General features: G+C 39.8%; 1 protein-coding gene across 1 annotated transcript in view; it reads left to right on the top strand.

Annotated features, from left to right (window-relative positions):
- The window catches only part of LOC132987942 (protocadherin Fat 3), a 68065-nt gene that overhangs the window by 11231 nt on the left and 39169 nt on the right, over positions 1-17665 (top strand). Inside the window, exons 5-14 of the mRNA XM_061054949.1 lie at positions 638-836; positions 7255-7316; positions 8410-8724; positions 10018-10228; positions 11557-11628; positions 13977-14113; positions 14687-14962; positions 16658-16868; positions 17037-17251; positions 17393-17551. Coding sequence (XP_060910932.1) covers positions 638-836; positions 7255-7316; positions 8410-8724; positions 10018-10228; positions 11557-11628; positions 13977-14113; positions 14687-14962; positions 16658-16868; positions 17037-17251; positions 17393-17551 — 1857 coding nt within the window. The remainder of the gene's footprint in view (positions 1-637; positions 837-7254; positions 7317-8409; positions 8725-10017; positions 10229-11556; positions 11629-13976; positions 14114-14686; positions 14963-16657; positions 16869-17036; positions 17252-17392; positions 17552-17665) is intronic.

Genomic DNA, 17665 nt, shown 5'->3' with positions numbered 1-17665 from the left:
GTGGAGTGCACACATCACTGCTACAGCCCTGCTTGCCCTTTGGGGGAGAGTTCAGTGGTGTATATAAAAAACAAACAGCCTTTTCTGGCTTTAGGATATCCAGGTGTGGGGATGTGATCGGGTGCTTTACTCTCAGCCTCTTCATCACAGACAAAAATAGGGAGATTAATCAGGCACAGGTGCTCCTCATGCGGCTGAACCATCCTGGCTCTGTGTGCCTCCCAGCAAACACTCAATCAACGCGCTGTTTGCTATAAATATTCAAAATCTATGCTGTAAGAAGAGAAATTAATCTGCAGTACATTTTATGTGACATCTATGACATTACTGGTGAACACATTTGGTGATTTATAACCCAGATCATGTGTGTGCTGCATTTCATGAGGCGTTGATTAAAAAAGATTAAAATCTGTAGATAGAGTTTCCCTACAACAATAAGATATTAAAGTGCAGGCAGATTTATAGGGTTAGGTTTTATCAACTTGCCAATTGCCAGCTCAGATCAAACTCAGAAGATAGTTAAGCTAAAAACAAAAAACTATTTTTATTCCTCTCTTTTGCCCAATACTTGTTTCCCTCTCTCTCTCTCTCCTGTGTCTCTCCCTGTTCCTCATCTTTTCTTCTTTTTCTTTCCCAGGTAGAAGACGTAAACGACAATGCTCCTCTCACCTCGGATCCAATCTACCACCCAGTCGTCATGGAGAACTCTCCGAAGGATGTGTCAGTCATCCGTATCCAGGCGCAGGACCCTGACCTCACCGCCACGCCCAGCCGGCTGAGTTATCGCATCAGTGCTGGCAACCCGCAGAATTTCTTCTCTATCAACCCCAAAACAGGTTCGACTCGCAGACAGACACACCATTTGAAAAAGCTGAACTATCTTGGTTGTTTTCTCTGAGGTTAGACATTGAATATTAATGCTATAAGTTGTGTATTCTTGAAAATATTAATGATTATGTTTCTGCTAATTTGTTTACGATATGCTGAAATGTACTTTTCTCACACCACTAAGTCTGCATTCATTCAAAAGAAGGCTTAAGTTCCCACACGACGAATTAAAAAGACCAACACATCCCCCCCCCCCACACACACTCTTCACATAATATTGCTTCCAGTGTTTTTTATGGGTCAAAGCACCTCAATGCACTTGAGAAAATGAATGAAGTACGTCTTTTATTAAGCCCACGTGTGGGTAAATGTGGCAAACTGTTTCAGGAGAATCTCCTAAGACCTGCAATTTGATTTTTATTCAAAACATGTTGCCAACTACCTTATGGGTTCACCATGAGCCCAACTGGATCAAGAAAGTGAAAGAGTCTTACCTTGTGAAAAGATTTACACAAAGCCTGTGGCTGTATTTTACCTTTTTGAGTCTGTAGGAAAATACTGCATGAAAAATTAAAGCCTGTGAATGTGAGAAAATCCTTGCACAAAAGATACAATTTGCATCTTTTTCTGATCCTGACCTATTTTACCTTAATGTGTTTCCGTGAATGTGGCCTAATCTGCTGATTGATTGATTGAGCATTGCACTTCTTTAACATGGACAAGGAGCTGCAGCAGATCCAAACGTCTTCTTTTTATGATTGATATTCCTCGTCCTTGTCAAAGTCTTGTGCCTACATTACCCACAATGCAACCACTGACAGTTTGACTTTGGGAGCTTCAGAGATGTGTAGCGGGCTACAGAGGACTGGTTAGCTCAGTTCTTGCAAACTTGTCGTCTGAAGTTCAAAGTGACATCATTTGAGGAAATTGTTTGATTTTTGCTTTATGCTACTTTTTTCTTAACCTAAGAACAGATTTTATTATAGGTGGATTTCTCCTTAATTGTTTTAGACACAGAGTTGGAGCTTTCAATTGAAATCATACACACGGCTTCCCTGATATTAGTCAGTTACTAAGACATTCAAAAATAGTTCTAGGTTATATAATTGTTGTGTAACCTTACAGTTAAGATGATTTGTGTGCATATTTTATTTATACATCCGTAAAGTGTTTCTAGAACCACTAACCTTTTACACTTATCTGTGAATTTTATACAATTTCTGTTTTTACATCCCCACATGAAATACCTAAGAGCTCACAAAAGCCTAAAAAAAAGAGAGGATTTACAACTTCAGCATATGAACTGAATATCATCTCACAACTTGATGTTTTAACACCTCTCTAATCTGTTTGAAAGCCAAGTTTCAGTCAGTGCCTGTCTTGATCCTGTACTTGTCATGGAAAAGCCTCTCTTATTTTTGAGTAATCCTGATTTGATTGACACAATCTTTGAAGTCTAACAGACTTGCCATATATGTGCACAACATGTTAACACTTTTAAAAAAGGCTGAATCAATTCAGATGCGTGTCTGTTTTTTTTGCAGCTGAGATTGAAGTCTAGGGAGGTCCCTGTGTATTCTCAGCACAAGCTTTCCTTGAAGCCTCCATTAAAGAATTATTGAAGAGGTGAAATGTTTTATTTAAATGCAGAGAAAAAAAAAAGTTGTGTAGTCGTTTCCTTCTCTGCCCTAGATTAAGTTATGAGTGTTTAAGTAAACAACAAAGGATGTGAATTCTGATTGAAAGAAACGTCAAGGTAGTCATCAAAAACTTATGTACTAAATGCAACATTCAGCATTTCAGTTTTTTAATCTTACGGCAGTATCCCCTAATGGTGTGTTTCTGCATGTTCACTATGTGGTGGGCATTCTCTTTAAGTCCTCCATCATTAGTCTTTTAGAAATCATACATATACTGTTAATATAGATCATATATGAGAGGAAGCAAATTGAAAAGGCTAATATTGATCCTAGAGGAGATTTACTGATCCTCACTCACTCACTAATGAACTTGACACAACACACACTTACTCTGACTTTGTTCTAATCTTTAAAAACCTTGAGAATAAAATGACACAGATATATTTTAAGTTATAACCTCTCACTGTGCCTGAGTTAATGCGTGATGTAAAAACTATAAATAAATAATAACACACTGTTCATAACAAGCACTGTTAGTGCACTGTTAGTGCTTGTTCATGCAACTACTGGATGTGTGGTTGTGTGTGAGGGAGGTAAGGAGTTAAGTGTCATTTTAATCAATTGGTTACAGCAGTGTGTTAGAGAGGGAAGCTGTGTTGCAAGGAGCCGATGAAGATGATCCACCTCATATTGTATGAAGCTCAAATGACTCCTAAGTGCACATGTGTTAGCCGACTATGTGAGCCAGGAAAAAGACACAACAGCTGCATAAAATCATTTGATTTAGTGTGTCAAAGAGTGCGTCTTTATGTATGTGTGTGTGTGTGTTTACTTTCATGTGCCACAGGGGAGTCTTTTAAGCCATCTGAGCCCTGCTGTCTGTCTCTGTCAAACAGCCACAGCTTTTTGTCATGTGTTACTTATTAATTCTATACAAGGAGACTCATATTGATAACTGCCGTGTTCAAACTGTGATCAATGTGCTTTCAGGGCAATACTGAAAAGGTTTTGAAAGTATTTTGCAAGCTTTTCTCTCAGACATCAGGTCTACTTCTATCAGCATATCAAAGCCTTTAATGAATAACATATGAACATTACAGATGTTCAAATACCATTTCTCCAGATACAAATTCTGACTCTCATTCTAACAGAACCAGATAGAAACACGGACCCAAAATTTGCAGACTCACACGAGGCCGAGTTCATTAGAAGGCAGAGTTTTAATAAAAAGGTCAGTGGCTAACAAAGGTTAGTGGTGCAAAACCCCCAAAAGGGGCAGGCTAAAGGCAAAAACGAGAAGTCAGGCAATGGTCACGTAAGGAGTAATGAAAGCTGGAACAAGGCGACACAAGGGAACACACAACAAATTGGCAACAAGAGTGGGACACACTAGGATTAAATACACAACCAATCAGGGGGTAACGAGACACAGGTGAGCACAATCAGGGCGGGGGAGCACAAGGCGGGAAAACAGAGGGATCAGGATGTGAAAGACAGAGACAAGAGTGAGTACAAAGTAAAACAGGAAATTACAAAATACTAAAATAAAGGAATAAAAAGAAAAACATTACCTACTACCTCAAGTAACTTGACAGGTTGTTATTACATTCTGATTCCTAGTATTTATCACTACTGATTAATGCTTCGACACTATTGCAATAATAAAATTTAATTATTATGATTATTTGAAGATGTCAAGCTAGAGGCCATGGTTGTCATCATTTTCTGTCTACAACTAGCTAATTACACTGAATCCTAACCTGAAAACAAGCTAAGCACAGAGAAACTAGCTTGGCTAACATTAGCCGCAACTTAGCGTGCTAAGCTCCTGATATTTTTAGAGACTTTTTTGGTAACACAAGACTATTTTTGTGCTTTTGTATCATCATACGTACCAAAACACTGACTATTGTTTTGTTGCTAGCTTCAACCAGAGTTTTACTAGCTAGCTGCACACTGTTCCTGTTTGCCACTTTTAAACAGCAGAGTAGGCGTTTGTTAATGCCGTGTAATCTACTATTATGAATTAGAAACAAGTCACATTTTGTTTGGGCTTATAAATCATGGTACATTTTACAAAAGAAATCCTTAAACAGCATTTTAGGAATTATCATAGCCTTTTATGATACTGGTATGGCTTTCTAAACTACTCAGAAAATGTTCTGGAAATACAAAAAAAACAGCTATAAACTGTGAGTGTCATTACACTAGTCTAGAGAAATGGGACTGACAGTGCAAGCCTATTACTTTTGGTAATGATGAGACGTGCGTGAGTGAGAGGTGCATTCACTCTGAATCACTCCTCATACTGTTTACCAAGTCAAAAACTTTCCAAGCGCTAGACTGACTTCATTGGATAGATGAATAAACAAACCCCAGCCATTGATTTGCTTTCATAAAGCAGCTGTCATCCACACTAAGATCTGCGCCGCAGGCAAATCTCAACCTTCAAGTTTCAGATTGTTTGTCAAAACTTGGTTCTTGGGTGGTTGAAAGTTATACATTTTTCAGGTTCTCTCTTGAAGTGTCAGTTTGATGGGTTTTGAGGTTCTGCAACAATTCCCAAACTGTTTTTGAGCAGAACTTTGAATGAGCGCAAAGTGTGTTAATGTGCTGTGACAGCTTACAATGTTGTCTGTTTATCTCAGGGTGTGCGAGTGAAGCCTTCTTTCCTTTTGGGGCGAAACAAGAAGAGAGAAGTGTTGACACAGGGTGTTGCATTGAGTGTTTCTCACATGATTGCTTGGCTATGTCATGGAATAATAGAGGCTCTCTGTGACCTTTTATATAGACCACAATTAGATGGTATTGGTTTTGTTTGCCAACATATAAAAAAATCCATTGTATAAGTTTGAGTCAATGTTCTAATTAACTATGAGAAAGTGTATGATGTTTCAAAATCTGAAGATTGTAATATTATTCCAAAGTTAGCAAATATCGCACAGTTCTCCCCTTTACACAACAAAGATTCAAGTTCTACATTGATGTTCTTTGCTTTGTTTTATTAGAAGAAAAAAAAAATATATATAATATGGCCAATAATACACTTGTGTGAATATGTGAAGATGTGGGTGGAGATTTTGTACATTTTCTAGTGTCCAATTAAAACAGGATTGTTCAACCATAGATTTGCTGTGTGGTGTAGATCATTGATTATCATCAGAGTTGTTACTCACACTCTGTTCTGCTGAACAAGCCCCCCCCCCTTCCACTAACCCCTCCAGTCTCTCTCCTGCAGCTTGTGACCGCTGCTCTACATTCACTCCTAATTTGCTTAATTGAAGTTAGCCAGCGTAGCAAGCTCAAGGTGACACTGTTATATGTGCAAGCACGAGCGTGAGAGCGCACAAGTGTGTTTGTGCACCGTGGTTTTAGTCTATCCTTGAGCATGAATATTTTAGGCGCCCAAAATAATCCCACCTTACCGAGACGCTTCATTGCACTGAAACAAACACATCATCACAACTCAATCAATCACTCTGTCGAAACAACCCACACAGAGGTAATATCTGAATACATATGTATGTGTGTGGTTATTTGTGCATTGACCCATGTGTGAATAGATGTCTTATTTACACAGCCTATAGTTACTCTGTCCAACTGCGTAATGAACTGTAAAGTAAATGAAAATAGGAATGCCTCAGCAGATACAGGTGTTCTTATTTTCTAAAATGTAATCATAGGAATCCAGTGCTTTTTAGGGAAATTTTCTCATATTTAGTAGCTGTGAGTAAGACAGATGGGCTGTGACACGTGTGCTTTTTGTGTGTGTTTGGATACTCTCTTTAAATATTCAAGATTATGTTTACTTGTATTTTTCCTGCTATATCTTCATACTTGAAAAAAATGAAATGCTGTTGTCCCAGCTCGCAGCTGTGTAATACATTTTGTTTAAATAATAGTAATTAAACAACCCTGCTAAAAAAGTCAAATAATCTTCCAAAATAAAACGACTAAAAATATTTTCAGTGACACCAGCTGATGTTTAGGAACAGGTAACGAAGTGAGGAGCATACTATGTTGAATGGTATGAACAGATTGTGATCATTATCATTCATTTCTTTGGAGAAAACAAAAGTCGACTGAATATTGTGAAAGTGTCTAGTATCTGGCTGAATCTGGGTGTGGAGTATTGTGTGGTCTAGTTTCTTGTTTTCCTGCTAGCTAGAATAACGTCTGGGGAACTTAAGATTTGTCTAACTCACAAAAGTTTTTTACTGTCCAAACCAATTATTGATTGATGACAAAAACTGTGCCTGTGATTGTTTGAGTGTGTTTGTGCGTGTGTGCCTGTGGGGCGTCTTTGTCGTTGCAAAATGACAGTGAGCTGGAGAGCAAGTGACAAAATAAGAAAACACTGAAATGAAAAGAGGGAACAGGAAGTGTCGGGGGGAGAAATAGAGCTGTCGTCGCCGGTGATCTCTAGAGCAGCCCGCTCCCGTTTGTCAAAACATGGAACCATCATCTGTATAAACCGGTTCAATGATCGCTATTATCAATAGTGTTCGCTTCTTTCCCTCCTGTCCTGGTGGCACGCTGGCCAGCTGAGTGACCCTCTACTATACAGTGCCATATGAACATGTGCCAAATGCTATTGTCCCTGCCAAGGCTGCAGGCTATCTTTTTTCTGAGAGTGTATGGATGTATGTATGGACATAAATATTTATTCCAAAGAAAAAGAAGTTCAATTTTGAAAATTATTTTGTGTTTAACAATGTTTTATAAGCTCACATGTTTTCAAAAAGCTGTGTTTTTTAATCTAAAGCTGCTCTTATCTGATTTTTAGGCCTGATCACAACAACTGCGAGGAAACTGGACCGAGAACAACAGGCTGAGCACTTTTTAGAGGTACAGAAAATACCCGAGCAGTTTTTATAGATTCATAGTGTTATTATTTATCTGGCCCTGCCACTTGCCACAGCCCACTATTAACAGAGACAGGCTGGAGGACAACCCTGGCAGGCCCTCAAGGCTCCATAAACTGTGATGAATGGCTGTAGTTTTGGGCCCCAGGTTTAGAATTTTCTAAATGTAATCGTTCATCATTGGTTATCTTCTCTACTCAGGATGGGAACAGGGAGGAGAGGGGTTGCTCTGCCCGGTGTTTGATAAGCACAGACACCAGGCATACAGATAGCTCTGTAATTTCCATTCCTTTAGCTCCTGCTGCTCTGCATGCAGATGAACCTGATAATCACAGATTCGCGAGCAAACTTCGACTTCCCCAGACTTTTCTTACAACTTATTAAATGAATCCCGAAACTACAAGCACTCTGTTTGTCTGCGCGGAGGAATGAAATGACCCAAACTTGACCCTCAGTGATGTGGTCTGCCGTTTTGCTTCTGTATTGCCACTTGACTCTTCAAGACTCAATTACTTTTTATGCTGCTTTGTTCTGCTCCAATACTTAATAAGGATGACAACGCAGCACAAAAAAAAAGCAGAACAAGATGTTGAGGGAGGCTGGCATCTAACAGCATCACATACTTAACACCTGAAAGGAGTTTCAAATTGGGGGCAGAGAGGTCTTTGTTGTTGCTTCTTTCTGTCATGTCTTCTTCTGAGCTTTCAATAGGAATGCCAGTCCAGTCATGCCACACACCGCTCCCCCTGCCAGCCTCTGCTGCCTGTTTGTAATTAATAGTCAAGTGAGCAGTCAGGCTGGCAGCAGGGGTGTCCACCCCGATCTGATCTGATTGATCAGTGATCAGACCTCTGCCTCTGCCCCCAGGGGATCAATAATACAAAGCGATTTCCTGGGAAAGCAACTCCACGTGGGCCAGCATTCCACATTCACAGCCACACACATAGGGCCAACATTTTGTGATGTTCTTATATCCCTATCAAATACGACCTCAAATATTAAAAAAAAAAAACATGTTCAAAACAACAAAACAATGAGGCTTCTCTTCGCTCTAATGGTTTGTATGTTTACTTTAGGTAACAGTCATAGACGGCCCAGTAACCACCCGCCAGTCCACCGTGTGGGTAATAGTTCACATCGAGGATGAGAACGACAACGCACCCACCTTCCCTGAGGTCACATACCGCATCAGCCTGACCGAACGAGACCGCAACAAGCGTGGGGAACCAGTCTATCGTGTCTTCGCTTATGACCGGGACCTCGGTGCAAATGGTAACATCACCTACAGCATCATTGATGGAAATGAGGATGATAAGTTCAGTATCGACCCCAGAACGGCTATGGTGTCATCAAAGAAGATGGTGACAGCAGGAAGCTATGATATCCTCACTGTAAGTGTCATTTAACAGATAAAAAAAGAAACGGTTATTTGCTTTTTTTAGTGTCCTGATTTTTCTTTAAGTGCTGTTTGGTATTTAGCTCGGCTATTGAAAGCTTTCCAATGAGATGCTGCTAAGGAGATTACAGCACTCATTAGCAACAAGGTGAACGTGACAATAAATCTATAGCCTGAATTACTCACTAAAGATGCTCTTACTTAGGATACAGGCACAGTGCTCCTCTATTTCCTCTTCCTGGTTACTGCTTTTACAATGTCTGTTTTCTGATTCAACTTCATTTAAAGCCTCTCTGGTTCTATTAGTTAGTTTCTCAACCCTAATATTTGTAAAAGAAATTTATTTCCATGGTCAATAAACTTCAAAAAAATTCAAAGGGGTTGGCAGAGCAGACCTGAAGTTGTTTTTTTATGCACATCAGGTTGCCACGTGCATTTTGGATAACTAATGCATGATTTGCGTTTTATCCCCTCTGTCAGACCCGGTGTAATCCGAAAAAAAAAAAAAAAACAAGAATAAATTGCCATTTGTGTAGCTTCCTTTTTTTCATACAAGCAATGTATTCATTCCTCTCCAGTCCCTCTTTCATATGCACTGCAGACACTTGAATTTCCTTATGCATCTCATTCACTGATTAGCTTGTCACTTCTGTGTGCTTTCGGAGTCTATCCCTACGCCTGTGCTCAGCTGAAGTGGTAAAAAGCTCACATTTTGAAATGTGGAAGCAGCAGACAGGGACGACAAACACACCAATCCTCTCCCCCCCCCCCCTGCAGCCATCTTTCTTTATTTTAGGGGTAATGCTGTTCTCGAAGCAAATAATGGTTGGAAGAATATATCTGGCTCTCAGGTTCAGCTCTTCAGTGAGCACCACTTACAGCACCATACTTTATAATTACCTCTCATATAGGTTCCTCCCAAGATTTAAGTAGATTTATTCTGCTTAATGCTTTTCCTATTTGGTGTGGGAAAAGCAGAGCAAGATATTCAAAGTCAGACAGAGACAGTGCTTACCATTAAACTGTAATGGCTGAGATCAATTTTGAGGTTTGCAAAAAAGATTATGTATAGATGGGATGTAGGGGTGTAGGGGTGTGTAGATGTAGAGTAGATGAGGATAAATCACATCCATATATCCTTAAAGAAATGTTTGACTCTGAAGTAGAGAGGCTAGAACATGCCAGATTTCCTGTTGTTTGCTTATGCTAACACAAGATCCATCTGTTGTTCTTAGTCTTCTATCAGCACTTGTTGATGTTTGATTTATACGTATTTTTCTTCTCTTAGATTAAAGCCGAGGACAGCGGGGATCCTCCCTTATGGTCGACTGTCAAACTCCACGTAGAGTGGATTCGCAAACCTGTCCCCTCGCCCGTGCCCCTCCAATTCACCCAGAGGTACTACAACTTCTCTATCCTGGAGACGGCTGCTGTAGCTCAGCCAGTGGGAGTAGTCGCTGTCAGCCAGTCGAGTACACCTCTTTGGTTCAACATCATCGGTAAGTACATTTCAGTCAATATTAATATAACAGAGAAGGTTTGGCTGTGAAATTAAAGTGCTCTGGGTTCTCCAAGGCAGCACAAGTGACTCTTATCATTTGTCAATTTTTTGTTAAATCTTCTCCAAATATTTACTTGATGTGTTATTGATGTATTATTATTGTTTAATTTATTTATTTTCACAGCTCAGTTTGTCAGCTTACCTTGAATTGTCCCTTGAGGGATGCATAAAGTGTTTAGAATCTAACTGACTTCATATCTTCATGGTGCAGTTTTATGGGGGTTGCTTTTGAGAGATGTTTGTTTGGCTTTTTGGGTCAGATCTGTTGCACATGAAGCCCTGGAAGCAACGTATTTCACACCCTGCAATGTAAAAGTTAGCATAGTGTTGAATCTCCAGATACAGATTGCAGACTTCTTCAAAGACTTCAGCAGATTTCCTGTAACTTGGAGATATTTTAGGTGTTCTTATTTCTTACACTGCTGTCACTCTTTGCAATCTTGCCTGTAGTAAGCATTTCTCCCAGTCAAAAATGACTTTGTTACAATCAAAGGGCATTTGACACATTGTGTAGTTGTTATTATACAGGCATACATGCCTTATATAAAACATTTTGATCTTTAGGGTTTATTTTTAAAAGCAAACTGAAAAACTAAGGGCAAAAAATAAAAGTTTGCTGCTGCTTCTTATTTTTTTTGTACTCTGGTGAGGCAATAAATCTTCTCAGGAGCTTAATGGTTCTATGTCTGTCTGCCTTTTTCAAGAAAATTGAGCTCTGCCTTGGCCCCTGATTCAAGCCTTTGACAGAATAATCAGTGAATAACTCATTATCGATTGCCACTCACCAGTTCTGATTACGAAAGTCTTTGCAGAGACCAAATTCCCATACTTTGATGTGAATGTAAGAAGATGCTCTTGTTCTTTTCCAGCCACACTCATCAAATACAGACACTGTGAACGTGGTTTGTTTTCACTGTTCCACTTTTACAGTTGGTATCAGTGGAGTAATTTTGCAGCAGAAATTCATTAATATTTTACATAATTTTTACGCAAATTAAAATCATGATTATTATTCTCTCTCTGAAACTTTGAGAACTGGACTTTAATATCATCCATGATTGAATTACATTTCCCACACTTTGCTGAAGTATTCTGAGGTAAAGTTCACTTGCATTACTTAATAATGTATATGAATGTGAAGTCAAGTAGTCGACTTTTCAGAGTGCTGTATATACTGTAGATGATACAGACCTTTGAAGACCATCTTTGGCTCCCTAAATATTAATCGTCTCTTCCTCTCCCTCTCTTTCTCTCTGCGCGGTCAAGGAGGACGGCTCGCCAGAGAAACGTTCTACATCCCCCAGAATGCATGTGGAAGGAACTGCTCACTGGACACAGGTCTGGTCCAAACTCATTTTGCTTCATTTTCTGTCCTTTAATACCAAAGCCTACTGTAGGAGAAATTTAGATTAGTAGCATTCAGCATTAGTGCCGTCCGTGTTTGTTCAAAGGATGCATTGATTGGTTCTGAAAAGCTGGGAAAGGATTCTGATTCATCTCCTCACAAACAACAACAGTTTATAATTTCTGCCCGGGCTGTTCAACCTTTAAATGCCTCTTTGGAAAGTAAATGGGGAGGTGATCTGCATGTATTGTTGAGATAAAACTTCACAAAGACTTACCTGCATTTAAATACCTGAACATCTTGAGACATTATGGCAGTGATGCCCCCTTTACACCCAACATTACTTACTGAGTCTAATGCTACACCCACCATTTGTTGGGATACAGTTCAATTAAAGTTAATTCATTTTGTCTTATTGGCATTAATGTAATCTATATAAACAGATTCTGCATACAAATGTGGATACTGCATATAAGGAGCAGTTACAATCCCCTTGTAAAGGTTGTCTTTCAATTCTATTCTCGCCTCTCGAGAGACTGATTCTGAGCAATGACCCACATGAAAAAGTTAGTCTTGGTCCTTCGTCCTGTAATCTCCTCTGATTACACCAAATGCTTTAAAAATGTTGCCGTCACTCCTAGAGGCTGAGAAAGTTATGACAGTTATTTCTGCTGAAGTGTGATGTGATAGCGGCATTGAGGTAAATAAAAAAAATTGAAATAATACACTTAATACAATCCAGAAAGCTGCCTGTAAATGTGTGTCGTTTTGTTCTCAAACTCATCCATGAGATCCCTTTCAGTATGTAGGTTTTTATTCTCTGGCTAAACATCTGTTTATTCTCTGGCTAAACATCTGTAAACATCTGTACCCGTCCTATTCTTTTGAAAGCTATGTCTCAGAGAGGAGTATCTTCAAGTTCAACACAAGTCCTGCTTCTGATTTATTGTATAGCTTTGACCTTCAGACAAAAGGATGTCACCCAAGATTGATAAATGGACAATCTCCCCTCACTTTAACGCTTAAGTGCTTGTTTTCCGGCTGCCACTCAAACTGTCTACTGACAATTAAATGCTCTGCAGAGAAAGGAGACATGGAGTTGTTTACCAATATTACTTTCTTCTCATATAGTATTTTATATAGTCCTCCTTATGCCATTGTATTTCTATAGTAAGGATTTCTTTCTTACAAAATCAATGTACAAATACCCAAAACCTCATCAGCCACAGTAACACATTCTGTGGGAAACTGATGACTATGAGTTGCAATGTGAACGGTTGAAAAAGGCATACAACTACTGGACTGTATTTCTAGCTTAGTGTGGACTTTCATACATGTCACTGCATCGCTATGGGATCTTTTGCCTTGTAGAATGTGTGAAACCATCAACACAGGGAGCGATTTATAATGGAGCACCACAAAAGAAAATTCCACAGGGCTCCTCTGTTGTTAGTCACGACAGTCAGTTACAGTCTAATAGCAATTAAGCTTATTGTTTTGATACAGGTGAGTAGGTAAACTAGCTGGGTAATTATTAAAGAATGAAATTATTGGCTATCTAACTCAGCAGTAATTACCACATTCATAAGTCATAAATGATTTGCTTTTACCGAAAGTCTGAATATAGTACCACTTATATTACTAAAAGTAACCCTGAAGCAGGATAAGACCCTCCAGAGGCACCTCGTACAGACAGGGAAAAAAACATTTTGTTCCTCAGAAACTACAGATTGTGATTTCTGTGAGATTGTTGTGTAATATTGACCAACCTCTCCTTCAAAAAAAAAAACGCAACAAAAAAAAAAAATGAATCCCTGTGGTGTGCTTCGACTCAACACGCCTCAGTGGTCCTGTGAAAAATGCCCAATCAGTATTCATATGCTGAGCGGAGCTCAAGCGCCCAGATATCTCGAGAGAGACGCTGGAATGAGACGAAGGATGGCACAGAATACCTAACACGCATCAATCCTCTCTACCTCACTCTAATCAAACATTAAGCTTCTAAACTGTACATTCACCGCCAGCGGAAAACACCCAGCTGCTGGGTTTTTGATCTCCGAGATGGGTTGTGTTTTGGAGTGATAAGACAGATGTTTGTGTGGCTCTTAACAGCTCTCAGGGTGCCAAGTAGGTTGGGTGCTACATTGCATTGAATTTCAGTTCATTTTATTTCACAGACCCTCCAGCTCCAGACGCAGGCACCTGGCCAAAACAATTACACAGTAATAAGTTAGAGCACCTGAGTTTAGAACGCAGAGTGAATACAAAATGACTGAAACTCCCTGTGATATATAAGTGTGTGTGCGTGTGCGTGTGCGTGTTTGTGTGTGTGTGATCCCAGGGAGCTTTGACATGCAGTTTGACCTTCAAGTCGGGGTGGGGACTCTAGTTGTAGCCAAGCCTCTGGATGCAGAGGTGCAGTCCGTCTACAACATGACCATACAGGTGACAGATGGGACCAACTTCGCCACGGCACAGGTACACACACTTTTGATTTGTTATGTACTGGCACTGCCTCTCACGCACTCAATACCCACATTTAAATTATTGTTACCTCCTCCTCGGGGAGCTGTTTACTTCCAGCTTTCCACCTTCCAGCACTCCCTTTTTCTGAAATTATCTCCTGCTGAGTATGTAATTTGCTTTTTGTTGCTCTGTATTTGACATTTTATGTGCCACTGCTGTCTTGGCTGGCATACTAGGTCTGCTTTGTAATGGAAATCCATGGTAGAGTGGGTTAACTGGATTAGCCTTGGCAAATAAAGGGCAAGTGTTTGTATAAATGCAGAAAAAATGCTCATATCCTTTCTAGCTTAAACCATACCATTACTATTGATTTAACAACATGAGTTAAGTGGAGCTCTGCCATAAATTTACTCTTTTAGTGGGTTATATATTATCTGTCAAAAAGCTAACCTAGAACTTTGAGATTTGTCTTCAAAGTTTAGAGCATTATTAAATCGACACAAGGGCTCTTATCTTCATGAATGATTTCCTCCATTTATTCTCTGTTCCTACTTTTCCACTTCTTTCTCACTCTGTTACACCTAGGTGTTCATTCGAATACAAGACAGCAACGACAATCCTCCCATCTTTTCCCAGCCAGCCTATGATGTCAGCATCTCTGAGGATGTACCGGTTGATATGGAGCTTGTGCGGGTTAGAGCCACAGACGTGGATGAACGTTCCCGTCTGAGCTTCTCCATCTACGGCAGTGTGGACCCAGCTAGTATGAGACTGTTCAGGGTCAATCCCGGCACGGGAGTCGTCTACACTGCAGACAGGCTGGACTACGAGGCCAGAACACAGCACATCATCACTATTATGGTGAATAAGGAGAAATGAGAGTGTAATGTCTTTTCTGTGTGTACTTCAGTAAGTGCTTAAATCAAGCAGCAACGTCCTAAGCCTAGAAATTAAGCCAATGCATAAGTGCCAAAAACTGCTGTTCCTCGAGTAGCTGCTTGAGGCTGGCTCCAAAAGAACATTCTCTGTATGGCTTATTTGTAAATGCCCAACTTTACATTAAAATTGAACTTTCAAAGCATGGTATATAAAATGGATGTATAGTACATATATATGTAGAACTGACCAGTTAAAATTAGATTAAAGATAAAGATAAAGATAAACTTTATTGATCCCCCGTGGGGGAAATTTGTGCCTCAAGGATATGCACATAGCCTGTATAAAACATGGACATAGTCTCAGTGACATCACCCATTGGTTTTTGAAGAGGCATTTTGAACAATGGCAGTCATGATATTTGAAATGCTATCTTATCCTAGCTTTCAATTGATCTAGATACAGGAAAAAAGATGGATTTGTGGCGAGCCTTAAGCTTCCTAGCAAGCAGCTACAACATGCCACCCCGTCAGTCACTCGGCTACACCCCTTATTTTACAGTGTGCATGAAAACGAAATGGGTTGGAGTGACCAAAACAGTTTTTTGTACCAGTACCATTAAGTAATTAATTCTGCTGTAAAATGGTCATCCTAACATGCCTGGTAATAGGGCTCCTGGGCTATTGCAACTAGCCTCAAGTGGACACTGGAGGAACTGCACTTTTGCACTTCTGCATTGGTTTCATTTTTCAACACCTGAGGTTGTCGCTTGGTTTTACATTAGGTGCCATGGGTGCTTTGAGTGACTGGTGGATGCTGGTAGCTGTCTGCTAGGTATCTCCTTAGCTACTTAAGTCACTATGCCCAACCTCTGCACCCGGTTTTCAGTTGTTGCTGCCTTTTGAGAAGTTTTTATGCACATCTTAGACATATATTGTGGCTTTGTGCTTTATTATTTATTGGCCATCCAAGAAGTCTGTTCTTAAGCTTTTCTGGCAATTAAAAATTATATATCTATTTTATTGACACATTAGCACCAGCTTAACTAGCAGGTCGTTATACCTGGCTTTTTTTCTTTTGCTAATTTAGTGTTTGTCATACATTAATATATTTGTGGAGACTTGCGCATGGTAGTCGGAATTATTGTTGGAATATCCTTGCAGGTAAGACTGTTAGTTGTAGTGAAAAGATGATATAGTATCACTTATTTAAATAATCCCCTTTTCATGTCAATTAACTGCTACTCTCTAGAAATGGGGGCGAGTTAGCAAATACATTATGCACACCATCATAGCTTAATAGTCTCATGACAACTCCAATCAGCACCCATAAGAATTACAGCAGAAGCTCCTGCTGTGGGAATCAAGATGGATAACTAATGCATAGGCCATCTCGTAAATTATCCACGGGTACAGACTGTTAGGCTTAGATTACTTTGAGTTTGCCAACCCTTCAAAAAAGGGTTTTCATCTGCCTTTAAGAAAAAGGCAGACTACAAATCAATAGGTGATGTCGCAGTGGCTATCTCTATTATACAGTTTAGAATTATGCATGTACCTGTGCTCCTTTTCAAGTGCTGCTCCTCTTGGCAGCTGTGCCTGACTTTCTTAATTTAATCTGATTTCTTTTATTAATCACCCCCTTCAATGTTATCCATATTCATCTCTAATTTCGCTCCAGGTCAAGGATCAAGAGTTTCCATTTAACCGTGACCTGGCTCGTATCCTTGTAGCGGTGGAGGACTCCAATGACAACATCCCCTACTTCACCAGCACTGTATATGACGCTGTGGCATATGAGTCTTCCCCTATAGACACTTCTGTACTGCAAGTGACAGCCTTAGACAAAGACAATGGGATTAATGGAAAACTCACCTATAGTATCGAAGCAGGTGGGATTCTATCAGATAATAAAGACAACTGTTTTAATTATGTTGTTTTTCTGCTGTTATAAACCCTGCCTTGAACCGTGAATGACTTTTTAATGCTTTCTCCGAGGAGAGCTAATTGGGATTGGTATTTACCAGTAATGATGTCTCTAACCTTTCTGCTTCTTGCAGGTAACAGCGGTGGTGTGTTTGGCATTGATAATACCACGGGGCTTATCTACATTGCCAAGGACTTGGACACCAACTCTCTAGGCTTTTACACACTCACCGTGCGTGTCACAGACAGTGGATTTCCTCCGTTAATGGCAACAGCTACAGCACGCATATCCTTGATCCTCTCCGACTTCTCCAAACCCAAATTCTCTCAGAAGGAGTATCAGGCAGAGGTAAAGAGAGACATGAATAACTGACAGGATGCAAGAGAGGTTCCAGATAGGAATAATGAAAAGCTACAAGCTGAAGTGGCTTTATACTATTGTTAGCTATCACCAAAGTGCCCTAAAATGATTTTATCTTTGTATCTACAGATTATGGAGAACAGCACTATAGGAACACATGTGACCACTGTTAGTGCTCTCAGCCGCTCCGCACTCTTTTATGATATCACCAGGGGCAACGAGGAGCACAGCTTCTTCATCAACCATCACACTGGTGTAATCAGTACCCGTAAACCACTTGACTTTGAGGTTCGTAAATGATTGTGTTTTAAAGTGGTCTGTATGTAAATTATAACCATCTGCTAAGTCGTGGCTGGACATGGTCTAGTCTCTTAATATGTATTAGCTTATACATATGCATAT

This window comes from Labrus mixtus, chromosome 14 (assembly GCF_963584025.1).
Source record: "Labrus mixtus chromosome 14, fLabMix1.1, whole genome shotgun sequence".
Taxonomy (NCBI): domain Eukaryota; kingdom Metazoa; phylum Chordata; class Actinopteri; order Labriformes; family Labridae; genus Labrus; species Labrus mixtus.
The sequence above is the reverse complement of the archived record's forward strand: the minus strand, read 5'-3'. Positions and strand labels throughout refer to the sequence as shown.